The 19,784-nt window shown below is 42.2% G+C and overlaps 1 protein-coding gene across 1 annotated transcript; it reads left to right on the forward strand.

Annotated features, from left to right (window-relative positions):
• The first annotated feature begins 336 nt into the window (after positions 1-336).
• On the forward strand, positions 337-16,940 carry zgc:162707 (UPF0524 protein C3orf70 homolog B). The gene is made up of 2 exons (XM_023298926.3): positions 337-1,247; positions 14,413-16,940. Exons 1-2 carry the CDS (start codon positions 1,064-1,066, stop codon positions 15,102-15,104), a joined length of 876 nt encoding a protein of 291 aa, XP_023154694.1. The 5' UTR covers positions 337-1,063; the 3' UTR covers positions 15,105-16,940.
• Positions 16,941-19,784: the final 2,844 nt, after the last annotated feature.

Genomic DNA, 19,784 nt, shown 5'->3' on the forward strand with positions numbered 1-19,784 from the left:
TATTTGTATGAAAGTGGTACACTGAATACAAAAATAACTTCAGCGGACTTCTGACGTGTTTCAGGTAACTGCTGGTGGCTTCTCGTATCATTTGTTCCCTCAGGGAAACATCCACTCCTGCAGGAGAAAGCGGAAAAAGCTGCTCTCCTCCTGGTGTGTCCCAGGTTCATGTTTGCTGCTGACTCAGCTGCAGCGATGACAGGGGGAGAGCTGAGGGAGACACACAGCTCTAGATTGCTTTTATATAAATCAATGGCTCATTTTCGAGTGAACCTCACGTCCAGCACGCAGCAGATGTTTAGGGTTGCCACCTAGCGGCTGCAGACTTCACACTGGAGCAGCTGGATTGTGCAATGTAGTGCTCCATTTTGTCTGCAGCTCCACTATTTTTGACACCTTTTTTCCCTTGCTCACTTGCAGGTTAATGCACGACAAAAAATAAATCAGTTTGAAGAATCGGCGTTGCATGAGGTGCTATTAAGCAGCAGGATCGGGCACTTCTAAAACCTGTACTTTTCGGTGAAGTGGAGGGTGATTTAATTTCACATTCAAACGTTGATCTTTTGAAGTTGTTCTTTTTTTTCACGGGGACTGATGAAAGCCTGGCTGTGTTGTTTGAAGTGCGCAGAGCAGCTGGCTTTGTGTTTGTGGACTCCTCCCGTTGTGTGATGAAGTTCAGATGCGCGCTGTTGTTCCGTACGCGCGTCACCGGGGCACAGAGGAGCTTTCCCGACGCGAAGGGGGAGGATGGAGAGATGCGTGGATCACGATCGTGGGAGGCTTTGAATGTGACATTACGCCCCGTTAATTGACGCCCCTCTACTTTGTCGGGATATGCTGCCGCCCTTTGCGTGAGCACGAACCGAGCTGCTCTGGATTCACGCGTCCAAGCACAGTGTTTCGCGTCCGTCTCCCAGTTGAGGGAGATTCTTGGGGCTGGGTTGGACCGTAGAAGAAAAATAAAACCTCGGCTCGGTCCTTGCTCGTCTATGGTGTAGTTTACTCAGACCGAGGCTGTGTTGTGCGCTTTTTTTTCTCCTTTTTTGATCCAAGAAATGTTGGCATGGCCGCCTCTGGAGCTCAGAAGTGTCCGAAGAGTGAGAAGTTGGACGAGGCGCAGGCTTTGGCCAAGAGCTGCGCGGGGAGACCAGACTTCCTGCCTTGCGATGGACTCTCCATCTGCGCTACGCACAGCCACGGGAAGTGCTTCAAGCTGCACTGGTGCTGCCACTTGGGCTGGTGTCACTGTAAGTTAGTTTCACACGCTTTTTTTCTAAATAGATATAGCAATCTCTGTTCCCAGAAAATCAATCTTGGTGTCAGTGATGGAAAAATGCAGGATATTTTACCAGTCGTTTCCATGTTATGAATGCAAAAGCAGCACTGTTACTGTTCGTCTGCTAAAAATGGGTTAAAAACATGGCAGATTTGAACGCGATGTGGGTAAGTTTAACTGATTAATAAAAGATGTAACGTGCCACAGAGGGGGTTTGGCATCCTTTGACGCGCAAAAGCAACATTTACTGCCCGGGGAAAGTGGTGCTATTTCATGTTGTAAATAGATTTTAAAGTCTCCATACATTTATTCCAGTAATATCATATCAAAATACATCAAATGTGAGCTTGATTGGAGTTACACCCCTCCAGCAGACGCCCTGGTATTAATAGTTTATGTCGTATAAACAGTGGAGGCTGAAGAATTCATGAGCAGGGAAATGTCACATTCTGGTTTCAGTGTTTTATCACTGTTCATCTGCTTGCGTCGGCTGGATCAGTCTAATGACACTGACATCACACAGCCTGAATCATCACTTTCATTTCTGTTTTAAAGGGTAAGTCTTGTGATGTTGCCCACAAGACCCAAGAAAGGCCAAAAAAACACAACCATGAATCCCACTGTTCAGTCTGACGCTGCTTTCCTCCACAGACCTCCACTGTTTAAACACAATCACATCTTTTCTTTCTTGCATGAATATTGGCACTGGTTACTCACAAGGGTTGGAAATGTGTATTAAAAAGCCTCAACAAAATCCACAATGCACTCCCATTTTTTAACTGATTTATGAAATTCCTGAGCCGTTTTTAAAGAAACACAACTATGCCTTTGTGACCCATTTTGAAAGATTTATGTCTTCAGAAGAGAGGATCTGGGATGGGCTCGGGGCTGCAGACAGGCAGGCAAAGCAGGGAAGTACTAGACTAACACATTTTTGGTTTATTTTTTTCATGGGATTTCTTGACAATCAGAAAAAAATGTAGTACGACAGCAGGCTCATCCTTTAAAGGAGATTTTCTATGCTGAGTCCACAATGCTCATCACATGCTTGCACGTTATCACGCTGTCAGTCAGATTCAGCTGCTGTTCTTTAGTCACAAGGCAAATGTTTGGTAATATTAAGTAAACTCTATAGGCTCATAGTAATTTCATTCTGACTGTTAAATCGTCTGTGCTGGGAAGAGAGTGCAGGTGCTGCAGCTCCACTCAAACATTTCCACTTTTAGAAGTGTCAGTGGCATTTTCAGCATCCATGTACCTCAGACACTTTCCCCACATTTGAACCTTTCTCGACCTGACACTTGGACGCCGCCGCGGAATTCCAATAGCTGCGCCTGAACCTGACGGGGGTGTCCGTCTCTTTATGCTGCCCTAATTTATCCCCATCCCAGGCCGCCCTGAAAATCCTCAGATCAGTGTAAAACACAGTCACCATCCACTCTGCACCAGTCACTCAGGGCTTATGGTGCGCTGCTGCTGAAGTCACATTGTAATCTTTGCCGTGTAATCATTGGATTTAGATACCCGCCTCCATCCAGAATGAGCCAAGCGATTTGAAATATCAGATGTGGCAGAAAAATGATGAGTTCCTTCCAAGTGTTTATTACAAGCCACATCCGGCATTTATGATTCCACGCAAAGCCCCTTCAGTGTTACATCATTTGTAGACATTTAAACTTGCTCGTCTTTTCTGGTTGAAATGTTCAGGCTGAAAATTTGCTGAAAAATGTACATGGAGTCCTTCGTACTTATCCTTTAATTCTGATGTATTTTTCTTTTATTCCATAGTAGAAAGGACTAGCCAGATCATAATGGAGCTTCTCACCTTCTCAGCTCTTTCCACTGCAGTTCACAGGTTCCCCTCGCAGGACAGTCATGCACCACAGTGAAAATAAACCCACTTAGACTGCTGAATCAGGCAGAACCAGGGCACCCAGTGAGAAAAGTGTACCAGCGTGCTTTTGCATGCAACGCCTGCCTGTTTGCTCGGCTCAGCTCGGCTCACACTCTTCTTCCTAGAGATGCATAATAACGCCGGATGCAAAAGAGCGAAATGTTGTAACGCCCTTATCTCATCACGTTTTCATTTTGAATGTGCCTATGACTGTCGCCTGGAGTATAAACTTGTTCTGAAGCTGATAATTGTGCATTCACCACAGGGAGCCTTGCGAGACTGCCTTTTTAATTACATTTTTAATAGGTTCCCAGGAAAACAAATACAAAAGGTCAATGTGTAGTAAGGCTTGGCTCAGCATTTAAATTCTCAAGCACAAATTGTTTCCATTATCATACCTGTGGAGCAATATGGGCTGATTCTCTGTGACTTAATTCAGGGATGCTTCTATTTCCTAACTGCAAAATGAACATCTCCAGAATGTCTTCCTTTTGGTTTCAGTTCTCAAAGGAAGCAAATCATCTTTGTGCAGCCGGAAAATTATGTCGCCGCTTTGACGGCCTTCCAGTTTTTTACACTTACTTGTAGCTTTGTTAGAACCTTTCGCAGAGAAAATGGGGAAAACTGGAATTGGATGTAGGTGGAAGCAGTGTTCCCAGCTGGTGACAACATCAGTCCAAGCCTCTCATTAGCAGTAATTAGCTGTGTTTAGTGTCACCGCCAATATGTCATGTCTGATGAGAGCTTTTGCTCACAGCAGCACTAGAACCACCTGGTCTGAATGTTTTTTTCCCCTCACTTTATCCTCTACTAACTGATTACAATTACCAGGCAGAGCAATGAATTACTCATTAAGAAAGTCTAACAGAGTCTATAATGAGTCCTGAACAGTCTTGTCAGTCTGCTTGTAGTCTGTCGGCACTAATTTTGAATGTTCGAACTTGTACTTCTCGTGTAGATACAAGAAAGTTTGTGTCTGATGTCTTCAGCAGCCTCATCTGTCACACCACGCAGCTGCAGCTGCAGCTCCAGACTATGTCTAAAGGGAAATATGGAAGTTTATTGGATATAAGCCTACCCTATATTTATTGATTTGGTGACCAGTGCAGAATCATAAAAAAGCTTCACCTATTATTAAAGGTTCGATACATTGTCAGCACAGGCCCGAGGGGATGTTTTTGATTGATCGTTGGTGTTTGGAAACCCCATCACTTTGATCACTTTAACTGCTGGTCTGGCAGTGATTGAAGCAGAGCGGCACCAGCACACAAGTTCAGCAAGTTTGCTCTTTTGTTTGAATGGTAAGGTTTGGATTCTGTCAAGTCTGTGTGAATACTACACCACGTTCCCTGTTTGTGGTACTGTCATCTCTTTGCAGCTCTGTGAAGAAACACTGTTTGAGACAGAACACAGAAGAGGAGGAGAGACTGTAACTTTATACTATACTCACTTCATCTGGCTAACTTAGACTGTTGAAGTGTAGCATTGACTTGGAGCTGAACTTTGAAATACACAAATATATGGGAAAAAGTCTTTTTTTCAAAAACTATGACTTCCATCCATCAGTTATACCCTGCAGCAAGTTATGGAGATTTGCAGTGTGTTAACCTACCATGCATGTCTTTGGAATTGCGGAAGGAAGCGGGAGCACCTGGAAAAGTCACAGAGAGAGCATGCAGAGTCCAAACAGTAAGGCCAACTATCACATTTTAAACCCAGAACGTTCTCGTTGTGAGGTGACAGTGCTAACCACTGTCCCACCCAAACTATAATACAGTTATCCATCCATCCATCCATTTTCCATACAGCGCTTAACCCTTTATGGGGCAAGTGATCATATGTAGTTACTTCTGCACACATTAAATATCTGCCTCTCAGTGAGGTCCAGAAGCATGTGGTTTTCACCCAAGATCATTCTACATTACAGAACACAACATAGTGGCATTTGACTAATCAGCAGAGGCCTGGAACGTATCAAACTTTCTCTTCCCTGAAGTTGGAAAAAGATGGATTTGTGGCTCGTTCCTCTTCCATATTTTTAGTTGAAACTTCAAAACTATCCATGGTTAGTTGATGAAACTGACACATTTTATGGTTAAGTAGTTGTGTTAAGTAATGATATCCATTTCTTGGAATGTTATTTTCTTTTTTTTTTTTTTTTTTACCCCTAACAAGTAAGAAGCCATATATGTTAACTTCATTGACCTTGAATTTCAACATGAAAATAAAATTTTTTGAAAAATGTCACAAAAGTTAAAAAGTCTTATATCCTCCAATAACACTCTAAGGCAGAAATTTTGAATTTCAAAGTATTTCACTGGGCCCCCTTTGAAGGGTTAATCCTCATTAGGGTCATAGGGTGGCTGGAGCCTATCCCAGCCAACTTAGGGTGACGGCAGGGTACACCCTGGACAGGTCACCAGTCTATCACATGGCTACATATACAGACAATCACACTCACACCTGCGGCCAATTTAGAATTACCGATCAACCTCAGCATATTTTTGGACTGGGAGGAAGCCAGAGTACCCAGAGAAAACCCACGCATGCAGAGTGAGAACATGCAAACTCCATGCTGAATGATTCCAGGAAGGCCGAGACACAAACTAGGGATCTTCTAGCTGCAAGACAAAAGTGCTAACAACCAAGCCTCTGTGCAGCCCCATAATAAAGTTAATTCACATGAAATCCAAGTACCTTCAAGACACCCCACTAGTGGAAAAAATGTGTTTTTCACCTCATCATCATGTCTGTATGTTTGTGTTTTATATGCTAGAAGACACATTGTGGGTGAAATAAACAACAGCTGAGCATTTCTACCTTTAAACTGAAGTGTACTAATAACAGTCTCAAAAGCATGGATTCAGACATTCAAGTTTTTTTGTGTAACAAAACAGAAGGAACCAATCCTTTCGCTTTGCAGGACGGGGTTCCCGTTATATGTTATTGTGTAGCATAAAGTAGTTCTACAGAGTTTGAACAGAGCCGTAGGTGAGCTGGTGTGCTCAAGCGGCAGAAAATGTTGAGGGGTGGGTGGAGAGAGGTGTTGATTTCATAGATCTTCACATTTCAGAGAAGGCAACAATGTGAAGTTGGATCTGTGTCATTTAAAAAAAAATCTAGAAGTGTAACTACACACAGAGATGAGTTGTGGTTGGTTTAATGAATGACTGGCGAGGGACTTTAACTGTTGTTTTATTTCCTTTGTTGGTGTTTCTTTGGAAAAGGCAGCAAACAGCTTCAGATTTTATCTTTTTTTGCCCTATATGTTTCAGAATCCAAAATGTGTTCACAAATTATTTCTCAGACAGTTTAGTGTCGTGTTTGTTCATTTTGCTAGCTTACGCCATTGTTGTTTTTTCTTCCCAAGGAGAAAAACAACAGGCTTTTTAAATTAACAGGACAGTTTGATGAGTCACAGACAGCACAGGTGACATAATGAAATTCACGATGGCTGAATTATATTCTTCAGTGGTGTTGTTCACATTGGCTCACTGTCATTCAGGGACACTTAGACAGAACAGAGACACCGTTAATGTTGTTAGTTACTCCTGTGCTTTTCCATCTGTGACAAGTTAAAATGTGTGCTCTGGAAGAGGCTTAATTTACTGATCAGCCAATGGATCATCAATATATCACTGTTAGTGTACACAGAATGGTCTGATAGGATTATTAGCTTGTTCAAGAGCTCATTTATTGGTCAGTATTGACAGGAGGGTTTAGTACAGTGATCAGTACAGTGACAACCCTCTGTGCAGAGTCATTCATCTATGCAGGGGTCTACTGGGTGGGGTCGGACCATTACGTTTATTTTGGCTCCATTACGTAAGGTGGTGGCAGTCAGCCAGTTTCTTTCTGCTTCAGCTCCCACCTTGTCTGGGTTAGGATTTGTTTGTTCTTTTGTTAATTCCCTTATAAGTTATGTAAAATAAACTTATTTTAGTTACAACTGATGCTTTGTCTAGCCTTGAGCCGGGTTGTGACAAACTGGGGCTCGCCTGGGATGCAAATGAGTCATGTTGGTACGATAAAATTTACACCCTTTATAATTTGGCCTATTTAGCTTTGTGGTGTTGCTGCTCCTGTGGCAATGGAGGTTTGTTGAGTCATTTATTTTCATTTTGTGTTTTGATGTGTTTGCAAAATTACTTTTGGCATTAAATTGAAGTTGACTTTCTTGTCAAAATTGAGATCTGGCAAGTATCACTCATGAATTTAGTGTTTTTTCTTTGTTTGGGAGAGCAATATTCTAGTCCTTTTGTTCTTTTTTCCCATTCTGTTTGTTATTTGTTGTGCTTTGGTATTGTGTATTTTGATATTTCCTGTTAGGTTTGGTGGCAGGCTCTTACAGTGAGCTTCTTGAAACTCCCTAATGTACATAAAGGTGTGATAGAGTTAGAGATAGAGTTGGGAATTCTGCAAATGTTACACTTTTTGGTATTATTGCAGGTTTGGGGGAGTACCAATGTATGTGAAAAAACAAGCTGCTTGAAGCCATCTGTAGTTCAGACGGAGCGGTGTGAAGTCTGATAGATTGCCTCCAGTGATGTCACTTGAGAAGTGAGCTTACCCAGACTACGTGACCTGATCCTCATATCGGCTTTTGGCTACTTCAGCAACAACCTCCAGTCCGTAAAATTAAGTGCCAAAAACTGCAGTTCCTCAAATGGCCACATGAGGCTAGCTCTGAAAGAGTCAATCCCCAAATACCTACATGTTAGAATATCCAACTTTACAGCACAAATAAACATGTTTACAGCCTACTACAAAAAACTTACTAGGTCTGTATGGCTTTTACCTCTAATATATGGGAGGTGATTTGACATTTTGCATTCAGGTGGAAAGTTAAATATAATAAAAATAAGGTAAGATAAACTTCACTGATCCCTTACCTTGGAAATTTATGTCACAGCAGGAAGATACAGATGAGGCATGAAGGAAGCAGGACAAGAACTGCAAAAGTACAATATGGTTAAATATATCAAAAGAATGAATTTGAATTTCCATCGGGATTAATAAAGTATCTATCTATCTATGAATCTGTTTACATATGGATATGTACAGATATAGCATAATGGATACACATATGGATATATACACATAGGACATGATGAATTTACATATGGATGACATAATTATGGGCGTGGCTGATTTGAGTGACAAGTGGGTACCATCCAATGCCAAGCAATGTTTATACAGCCTGCCTTAGCTTCACTAACAGTTCACCTGTTTGCTCATTTTTGGATTAACTGTGAGTTTGCAGGAGTCAGACAATGTCAAGATGGCAACTGGCGTCAAAACCGCTGTTTAGAAAACCTATAGGTGATGTCAAGAAGAGTTCATCCATCTTTATATACAGAAGAAGAAGTTATGGAATAAAAAAGTGAACCTGACAGTTAAATCAGCAGAGTGCTCTTTTAAAGCTTACCCTTTACTGTGCACAGGAATAACAGTCCAGAGGGTTACATTTTTCACTATGGTTACAGACTAAACAGCAGATTTTCAAGTGGCTGTAACTCAGGAACAGTCTGCCTCTGGAGGCAGGAAACAGGAAAGGAGTTTCACATGATGCTGGGTCAGGCCGTCCTCTTCACTGAAACATGAAACTTACGTTGCTGCCCCTGCTGCAGCCCCTTTGTTGAACAGATTTAAACACAAAGAACCAGTGGATGTGTGAGCGAGCCATATCCACCGGCCAAATGGGTGCAGCAGCTGTTATGAAGAATGATAGCAATCTGCTAAAATAATTGTTTGTGTTCACCGGGTTTTGCCAACGTGCCGCTTTGAACTGCTATGTTGCATTTAGAATATCAACCTGCACCTAAAGACTGCTGGCTTCAGCTCAGACATTCAAAACATCAAACTGAGGGGGCCGTTAATGACTCAGTCTCTACTGAAGCTTTGATATACGCTGATATTAAAAGGACATCATCAGCGTGAGACGGTATTGCTCATGCACACATTCATACATTTGACTACATGTTGGGCTTGTCAACAGTGAACCAGCTGCAGTCTGCAGGGTGACAAAAGAGTAGAAATTTTCCAGAGTGGAGTTGAAGCCCAGTGAAGGCGAGTGAGAGACTGATGGGCTGCATGCAGCATTTTCCAGAGAGTGTATCTCCTGCATTAAACCAGACTGTGCAGCCCTCGGCCAGCAATGGGCCCAGGAGAGAGCAGAGGAGGCACAAGATGGAGACGGGTGGTGGCAGAGGGGTACTCTACTCCCTCCTCTAGAGAGCAATATGTACTTTCCAGGGATGAGCTGCCGGCTATCCCACTTCCTACTAACCTTTTGAACTTTTGCATTTCCCCATTTCTTTAAAACACTCTTTGACTGCATTTAACACTATCTACCTGCTTGTTCCAAAGCTTTAATTGAACTCAGTAATTACTAAGATAACATCAAGGAGCCATATTCTATAAACTGTTCTTTGGATTTTTTGAAAGCAAGCTGTGACAGTAAAGAAAAGGGTCACCTCTAATGCTTTTAACTATAAAAATCCTGCCATCATAATTACAATTTTGTGATTACAAGCAGTTATTTTCTTATTGCCGTATTTGCCTCCTTTAGTTAATGATGTCCTACATCTCCCAGAACGTCTTTCTTCAGTCCCCAGTGAACTTGATGCTTTTAGTGGGATGTAGTTGTAAAGTGATGAAAGGCTTTCCAGTCGAGAAAGAGTCATTCTCCTTACTCAAAGCTCAACGTGTCCTGCGGCTGGGCAGTTGAGGCTGCTGTCAGCAGAAAACATTGTGTGTGTGCAGAGAAGCTGCCAATGTTTGATTCTGAAGAACTGACTAAAACATCTGACATTTACTGTTGATGCTATTGTTGTTTTTCGGTTCAGTCCATCTTCATTTGTAACGGGACCAGAAATATCTCGTGACATCATGCTGTCTATGTTTGGCCAGTTATCTCTAGCAACAAGAAATTACACCACAATACAACACAAAGGACAAGAGATGCAACATACGTCACCAGCAAATGCTTTTTTTTCACAGTTTTTTGTCAGATTAGTTTTTTGACCCTCACTATTGAAGAATAATACTGCAACTTTTTGTTCATTGCTAGCAACCCCAACAAAAAGACCAAAAACAGCAAGGAATTAATCCTATTAACAAGTTTTGCTTGTGTAGACAAAGCCTGTTGTAGATTATTACCTCATTGTTCATTCCATTGTTGTTCATTCCAAAAACTATTAACCACATCAATAAACCGCGACGTTGCACTGGATGACATGTTTCTTCAGTCCCGCGTACACACAGACATTGTTGGATTTGGTCTGTTTTAATTACTAAAAAACGTACTCTTTAGTATGGAGAATTTTGCTAATTGTCCTTTCTTTGTGAGGACATCTGGTCTTTGTTCGAATGGAAATACAAACAAACACAGGGGCAGGGAGAGCAAGTGCAGAGGCCTACTACCAGCTGACATTGTCATGCAAGGGCTCCAGCACCGGGCAACACAAGGGCAGAATACAGCTCAATATCAATAAAGCTGCACAGATAGAGTTCCCCTGCTGTAAGGTGGCGTTCGTTTCATCTCTGAGTGAGCTACAGTGGAAATCACAGTTTGCTGAACTGTCTAGCTTTTGTGGTATGCACCCTTAAGTCCAGTCAGTAGTTGATACATGAACAGACATTTGAAGCAACCAACATTTTAACACAGGAGGCTAATTTTTGCAGTTTTCCTGCAAATATGCACTGACTATTTTTAAAAGTGCAGTGTGCAAGATTTTGAATAGGAATGTTGCATTAATATGGCAGCAAACAACTATCTGCTATTTAAAGATAAAGTGGAGTAATGGTGTCCTTGGCAGAGGATGAAGTCAGACTCCATCTGTTTCTTTTGTAATCTGAGCACTTCTTTTTTTTTTGACAGCTAGCCCAACTGCATGTGCATGTTAGTGCATGTGAGTCCCTCTCTTTGAAACTATTGGCCCTCGTTATAAACAGACCCACAGTGACCTCCCCCACTAAATTTGAAAAGCAAAAGTGCAGCCCAGCATTCAGACAGAACCCTAAAAACCGAAAGAAAGCAAAATATTATATGCATTTATGTGTACTTGTGTCATATGAGCTCATTGCAAGAGTCTTTACGGTTGTTTTCTGGCTCCTCTTAGCTAGTCTTCTGCTTACATCTGTTCCACTTCAGTCTTTGTGTGTCTGTTTCCACACTTGTCTGCTCCGGTCCATTCATAAGCAAACTCAGTCCATTCATGGGTACGCTTTATGTTTTTATATTTTGGTGGCTTGTGTGAACATAGTCTGATTGCAAATGAAACGTGAATGGAGGGTGTAGGTGCGGCCGACGTGTTGTTTTGGTCTGAGATGCTGGCTCTGGAGCGACTTCTAGTAGTTTTGAATGTTGCACACAGACCCTTTAAATATTTTAAATCATTGCATTGTTCCGCCTACGTTGGTATTCGTTACCTTGCAGTCTTGTTTTTTTTCCTGCCTTCCAGTCCAAATATTGAAAGACAGAAAGGTGTGCAGCTTCACAATGAGATTCTCTTCCTTTTTTCCAGACTACTGTAAGGAAGATCAATAGCACGCATATGCACAGAAACATTGATATTTCTAACTAAGTGCAGACACCTTGTGAATTCACAGATGTGCTGCTTTCCTTCTGCGAGGCTGCTGAAGACAACCAGAGCTGGTGTGGTGTGTATATATGTATATGTATATACAGCTCCATATGTCTGCCTGCTTTGTTGTCCGACTGTGCATCTGTCTGTCCCCCAGTATTGCTCTTGGTATTTGAAACTCCAGATGGATGAATGCAATTAGATGTAATATGCTAAAAACTAAATGTCAACACATCGGCTTCTACCGCTTTAGCTCTCATTTGTTGCTGCTATCTTGTCTGCCTGAATGGGCTCATCTCTGTCTGAGCATGGACCATTGAGTTTCTCTCATTAAACCCAGAAAGGCTACTATTTCCCTTCTATTGTCAGCATCGACACAAGCTCCTATGTTTTATGGTGACAATATTTTAGTTTGCAGACATAAAGCTTCAGTCATAGCTGCTGTTAATCGCCTCGCATGGGTGAATGATGCAGTTTTGTGCCATTTAATAACAAATTGTTCAGATGAATTTCCTGAAAGCTAATCTATGATTGTGCAGCTGATCTGTTAAACTACATACACTGATCAGCCCCAATGTTAAACCTTGTTGTGCTGCCAAAACAGCTCTGAACTGTCTGGGCATGGACACGATACATCTGAGAGTGTCCTGTGGTGTCAAACATCAGGATGTTACTAGCAGATCAGGCTTGTTCTGACACATTTAATGAAAGCTCGATCAGATTGGGATCTGGGGAGTTTGCAGGGTCGGTCAATGCCTTAGTCGTGGTTTCTCAGGCTGTTCCTGTGCTGTTTTTGCAGTGTGGCAGGGCACAATGTCCTGCTGAGTGAGGCTGTCAGGGAAGTGCAGGGTGTTTGCTTGCTTTGCAAGAATGTTTAGGTGGGTGGTACTTGTCAAAGTAACATTACCTGAATCCCAGGCGCCACAATTTCTCAGCAGAACATTGCATTGTCACGATGATCAGTGTTATTCCCTTTACCTGTCAGTTGTTTTAATACTGGGGCTGGTCAGTGTACATTGTGTGCGGTAAAAAGTGTTCAGCATTACAAATTCACTTTGTCCATTCAGCAACACAAAAGAAAGTCACTTCCCTACTTTGAAGTAGCTTGATGTTGTCAGTGTAACCTGGGAAAAGATTGTGATTGAATGGATCCCCCAGCCAGCGAAACAAAAGACAAGGACACAGAGTGAGAGGAAGTGATGCGTAGGCCTGTCATCTTCTGTAGTTTCTCTCCGTCTTCCTCCTGGGAGCCAGTTAAACACACTTCTGAGCTTCACTATTCAGACAGCACAGCTTAGAGTTGGAGTCTGTGGGCTGCAGACAGTGAGTAACATTTGGGAGCATTTATTTTGTACTATCACCACCAGTACATGAGCTGCAAAAATGGGAGACATCGCTCACATGGAACGTGTTATGGCCACTTTCCAGAGCAAATTTATGGCCTTTTTCTTATTGAGAATTGATGTGACACTACTCATTACACCATCGGGCCAGTAATGTTGATGTGAATCAGCACTATATCATCATTTTGGAGCTGTGAACATTATTGTACTGCCCTAATCATGAGTGTAATTTTATCGCGTTTGAAATGAGTCTTTCCTCAGTTTTGAGTGGTCAGGAATGATTGCTGGCCTCCTCTGGATGGCTTCAAATTCAAACCATCTTTCAACCTGCCTGCAGCTCTACCTCAGATAGTGGCAGCAGCTAGAAAGGTATTCTTGCCTTTGGCAGCACAAAAAGCTTTGTGATGTGAAAATTGCTACCGTCCTCAAGACGGAACAGATGATTGGTTATCACACACACAAGATTCAAAAATTGTGCCCTTGGCAAAGACTGGCTAAAAACATGTGTTTATACATGTTTTTTTTCCTTTAATCATTATTATGATTATTTCTGACTTTTTACAGGAAGAGAATATTTTATTTGTGTTACTTTCATTATGTACTTTTTTTTAGTTGGACATGGAAACAGGACAGAATGGAACAGGTCATGCAGGGACACAGAATAAGAATATGAATTGCAAGTTTCAGACTGAATACATTTACTGCTGCTGGGATTTCTGTGTTATATATTTATTTATTTATTTAAATTTGTACTTAGTCTTTTCTCACCTTGTATGTCAAAACATTATAATAATATTAACATATTAGCAGACAGTGGTCTATTCATATATACAGCCAGCACTGAGCCACATTAGCATTCATTAAGAGTCATGTTTCTGTCCACTTGATGAATATAATAAGTCTAATATTTTCTCTCCTTTATAACACTGTGTTTATTTTCATGGACTCCTGTGGAAAATATCTGACTCATTAGCAGCTCACTCCACACCAGCTAGTTGCTAACTTTGTCTGCTTGTTGTTTGGTGCTTGGCAGGTAGTGTAGTGGGTTTCAAGAGATTTTATTTTATTTTTTTTTGTACTGAGAACAGCTGCCTGCTGTCGACAGCTGCAGATGAGAGTGGTGAGAGTAAATGAGTAAACACTCCAGGTTCAGGAGATAATTCTTTTGTGGGATTATCACTATTGGCATCAGCTTTGCAACGAATAGCAACAGTAATTACAGCACCTTTAAAATAAAAGCCGAATTTACTGCTTTGTCATGAGTAATTAATGTTTTGTGTTTTTTTTTTTTCTCTTTTTTCCCACCTCTAGGTAAGTATGTTTACCAGCCCATGACCAACGTGTGCCAGCTGCCAAGCACCAGCGTGCCGCCCGTCGGCTCAGAGTGCAGTAACACCATCGACCTGTCAGTCTCCCTGGCTGAGCGCTTCCTGAAGCTCGCCCCCTGCTTCCAGTCTCCGCCTCACCTGGAGTCACCCAAGTACTGTGTCATCGCGGACCTGTTTGTGGACGACTACATTGTCAAACGCATCAACGGGAAGATGTGCTACGTGCAGCGCCCGCCGCCTCCCTTACCGGAACCGCCTCGTCCTCCGACCCCTCCCCCGCCGGCTCCAGCTACACCTCAGATGCCCCAAAATCCCAGTCAGCCTCGGCAAGCGGTCAAACCGACGCCGCCGACCCAACACACGCCTGCACCCGCGCAGCCGGTCCAGCAGGTGTACAGTGAACACAAACACCCCTCCCCTGTGGATAAGATTAAAGGCCCCAAAATGGACCACTGCTCCTCTCCGTCCAGCTCCGAGGACTCTGGCATCAACGCGTTGGGTCTGCACTACCTGGAGTCCTGCGAGGAGGAGAGCGAGGAGGAGGAGGAGGATGACGAGTTGAGCACAGATGGAAACTCAAGCCCCGGCAGCCTCTGGGATCAGGACGACTGCTCTCTGCTCTCTCCCTCCAAGTCCATGATAGAGATCATCGAAAAGATTGAAACAACTGTGTAACTGACATGGCATCCTCTTGGACGCCATCTGTGCAGGAAGATCTTCAGAGGAGAATCATATTATTAAGAATAACACTCGAGGATTTATTTTTCTGGACCAATAGGAAGCAACCCCCCCTGTGACACTGCAGCAGGGCTTTGCTGGGTTGTTCTGAGTCAAATTTGTTTTCCTGCAGGTGGCCGTGGACTGTACGCCTACAGTCTGACACAGCCTCTCTGTCCACATCCTCTGCATGGAGTGAATTTCTAGAACTTATTAAAATAATGGAGGAAGCACAAGAATATCAAGTACATGCACAGTGGACCAAAAGAGACCTCCTGTACATGGTTATATGGCGAAAAATCAAAAATACAAAAAGAATCTAGAGTAGGTGCACTTCAGAGGAAAGAAAGAAAGAAAGAAAAAAATGCGAGGCTTTTTCCTCTGAGATTTCTCTTTAGGTATATATTACTGGAGCTAAATTATGTCTGAACAAAGGTGGTATAAGTATGAGTCATGATGATAATGAGCAGTTAGGTAATTCTTAGTGTTCTGCAGTTGTCAATCTGTCAGACTTTAGTGTAATTCAGCATTCAAGTGGCAAATGAGCATGCCATTCCTTTTCTCTGGTCAGTGGCTCCACCCACACATATTAGTAATTCTGACACTTCAGCATAATAACTACAAGGCCAGCTACCTCTCATGGGCCTAAAGCATATCAGCCTTTTAACCCATTAATTACTCAGCTCAGAGCTGCGAGGACACACCTGCTTTTATCACATTAATAAAAAAGGTTTCTGGCCCACAGTTTGTCTGCACTTTACTGACACCATCACAGGCGGTAGGTAGGTAAGTAGGTAGGTCAGTGTTTGACAATCAAGGATTACACAGAAGCACATTCCTATACTGTACCTGCCAGTGAAGACCGAGGACATACCTTCTAAAACCATTTATCAGACATTAACATATTCCTCTGACCACATTTTCTGGTCAGGCTGAACTGAATTGCAGCGGTGTTCAGGGTTAATTAGGGCGTAAAGAAAAACATGACTTGGAGTGACCTGCATTAGCAGCCAAGAAATGAAATAGCATGGATGTGTCTCTGGCACAACTACAGTGACAGAAGTAGGAGTGACGTTGTCACGTAAGAGACCAGTAAGACACATAACGCAGAGGGAATATATCTAATTTATACATATACACATATATAATAATAAATCTGCATTGTTATTTGCTTTTGGGGCTTTTGAGAGTGATATATCTTTCCACGCCGACAGAAGGGGGAGTCTGGGAAACAAGTTCAGGGTAGCCTTTATTAGTATGTCACAGTTACTTTGTGCTTTGGAGCAAAAAAAAGTCACTTAATGCACCTTTCAAAAGGAGATTACAGTATGAGATAGGATGCTGAATACGTGTTGTGATGTTGTGATGACATGATTTAATAAGAAATGAGACAGCCCCTTATTAGTCAGTTGATAAAATGAAGCTGGGCTGCATCTTCCTTTTAGTGTTATTTTCTGGAGAGTTATCAGTAAAAATCACAAAAACTTTCACAATTATGTATTGCTGCAATGCTATAAACACTAGATGTAAAAAAGATTATAATTAAAAAGGCATTTTGCATGACTGCATTGATTTGCAGAAGTCCCTCATGTTAAATCTCAGTACAACTAATTTTGTGATTCAGTGTGTTCAAAGAGCAGACAAATCCTGAATTCAAATCCGGTGTTTTTTATTAAGAGGCAGCCCTCGACGTCACACTGAACACAGTCCCTCCTAATGCAGTTTAAAACATACGTTATGTTCTTATTATTGTTATATTATTATTTTCATATGAATAAATCTTAATGAAACTCACCTTTTCCCTCTCTTGGTTTGTTTATTTAGGCCAGCGTGGACATTTTTCTGCAAAAATGGTGATTTAAATCCGGTTTGAAATGCACTCAAACGTCCTCCACATGACACACAGATGACTAATGCTCTCCAGAGATGAGTTGGAATAGGAAAGTAAAGTGAGAGGTACACTTAAATTGAGTCACTACTGTAGCTGTGGATGTCTCCTCAGAAATGTCTGGAGGAATGTTCCCGTTTTTTCTTTCTTTTTTTTTTGGTTTCCCACCTTTGCAACCTTCACTGCACTTACACAGAAGATGTGTTTTTAAGAGAAAAATCAAACAAAAGTGAGGAGGTTGTGTTGGAAGAGTTAAGACTGGATGCAATAAAAAGACAAACCTGTGCCTTAGTTTTATGTAAGATACAAAACACTGACTCAAGTCCCTCTACCTCCGACATCAGAACTTCCTCTGACTGATCCACAGCAGCGAGAGGCAGAGCCCTGCCATGTCCTCTGGGCCTCCTCCCAGACTGTCTTCTCCACACTTTGTCTAGCAGCTGATTTTATGAGAGACTACGCAAGGGCCTTTCTCACCTTGACGGCAAGTTAAGATTGATTTCTCCATGCTTCTCTTTTTTCCCCTTGCATTGTGTCTATCGATTCTTTGCACTCCGCTAGTGCAGAGAGAAAACCAAGGCTGGGCTGAAATGCTAATCAGTTTATATAAATGTACATTCACTATCCCGCTCGGTGATGAAGAGGAGGAGTGTGCGACTGAGTGCTGGAGAGCAGGCAGCAAAGAGTGGGAGAAGAAGAGGAGAAAGAGAAGGAAAAAAATGGGAGAGAATGCGTGGATTGAGCGCAGCGACAGGCGGAGGAGAGGGAGCTCAATTAAAAGGATGATGATGCAAGCACATGTAAAGTCTTAGGACCGACTCGGCGTGTGCGTCGGAGCGCGCGCGTTCCAGTGGGTGCCGTGGGTGTGTAGTTCCAACATTTTGAAATAATTTTTCAAAAGCTACAGACAGATTTCACGAAGAGATCGCCGCTGCTGTTAATCCCTCGCAGCAAAGTCATTCGGCTGGCAGGCACCTTGAGTGAGAGCGCGCACAGGAAGATGCACACCAAATCAAAAAATGCCCTTGTTCAAGGACTGCTTCACAGGCAGGCCTGGCACGGCTCGAGTCACACAAGCTGTGGAGATGTTGTCAGTTTTACTTTTTTCCCAGTTTCATCTGCGCACTAACACGTTACTTTCCTAAGAAGGTTCCCTTTTAATTTAATACAGCTGCTCTTTTCTCTCTCCAAGGAATAAGACAAAATAAGTAGAAAACCCAAATGCTCAGAGGGGATTTTAAGTTACAAAATGACAGCATGGAGTATTAGCAGGGCCTCACCTGAGTAAGAAGAGAAGAATTTACAAGGATTCATGTTCTCTGATGGAGAATAGTCAGGGATTTCCTCAAAATATTATAACAATTCCTTTACTAGTGTGCTAGTGTGTGACTACATGCAGGACAGGGATTTGTGTGATTCACAGCTTTGTCCCCCAAATATATGTTTGTTTATAATCTCTTGCATTATATTGGGTTGTATCTATTTATACTTTGGGCCTTTAGAAACTTTTAGCCCAGTTTCTGTGTCATAGAGAATACTTCAAAAAAGCCTTTGGGGAGGACACTGATCACAGCAGCAATACTTTCAAATAACATATATTGTACAGTAAAAGTAACCAATGAGTATCATTTGCAGCCATGATAATAGAAAAAATCTGATTCCTGATAGGTAGTAAACTGAGCAAACATTATGCATGCGAGGGTTAAACCCGACTCACTGTGTCAGTGACCAGTGGCGGCTCACTCTGTACAGCCAAGCTTTGTTTAAAACTGCAGAGCTTTATTTTAAGCCATAAAAACACAGACTTTTGAGTTTGAACATAGCATTGCACAGATTGAATGACAAGCTAGAACAAGCCACATACAGTATGTGATGCTGTCACACAGAGTGGAACAGGATGCTTTAGCTCACTGGAAAAAAATATGAGCAAAACCTGGCAGCTAAGGGGTTAATATAATTTATACTTTGACAGTTCGCATCATAGAAATCCATATCAGCTGCCTACAGGGAACCAGCCCCATACTGCAGGCATACAGCTTCCTCTTATAGGCAGACATTCATATCTAAACTTCAACAGCATTTCATTCCAATAGGGTCATTTCTGTTGAATTTACAGCATACTGTCCCTGTGATTGGCCTTATGCAAGCATTCAGGTAACAGGGGAACCCACCAGCAGTCTGCTGATAAACAATCAGACACATAGCTTTGCCATGGCTGTGCTCTGTGGGCGATGGGTTTCTGATAAGCTCTATAAACACAAGAGTGTCACCTGGAGTGCAGCTCTGCACTCCCTGCCTGTAAAATATTCATTACTTTTTTTTCGTCAGTGTCTGCCCTCGTCTTTGAAATGGATTTCGAGCACTTTTTCCTTTTAGACACAGAGCGTGACTTTCTCTCTGCTTACTGCAGACAACAGCTTTAAGCTCTGCTGTCGATAGACAGAGCTGTGTTTGAAAGTATTCCCTTGTTGTTGCTTAAAGCTACTCCGTGATTCATCCTTTCACCGCTTCTGGTGAAAAACACGTGAGAGGTTTTTGTTGTGATGACAGAATGAGTCACGGTGGTGCTGAATATCTTAATGTGATTAGTTGTCTTTGTTGTTGTAAATTGGTCTGTATTCACTGATTATTTCGCAGTTGGAGAAAGCACTGGATAAATGATTATTTTGCACATAATACACCTTCTGCTTGTTTAAAATACAGGACTTCCCCTTCACCACCGAAGATAGGCAGCCTCACTGATAAAAAAA

The sequence above is a fragment of the Amphiprion ocellaris genome, chromosome 11 (assembly GCF_022539595.1).
Source record: "Amphiprion ocellaris isolate individual 3 ecotype Okinawa chromosome 11, ASM2253959v1, whole genome shotgun sequence".
Taxonomy (NCBI): domain Eukaryota; kingdom Metazoa; phylum Chordata; class Actinopteri; family Pomacentridae; genus Amphiprion; species Amphiprion ocellaris.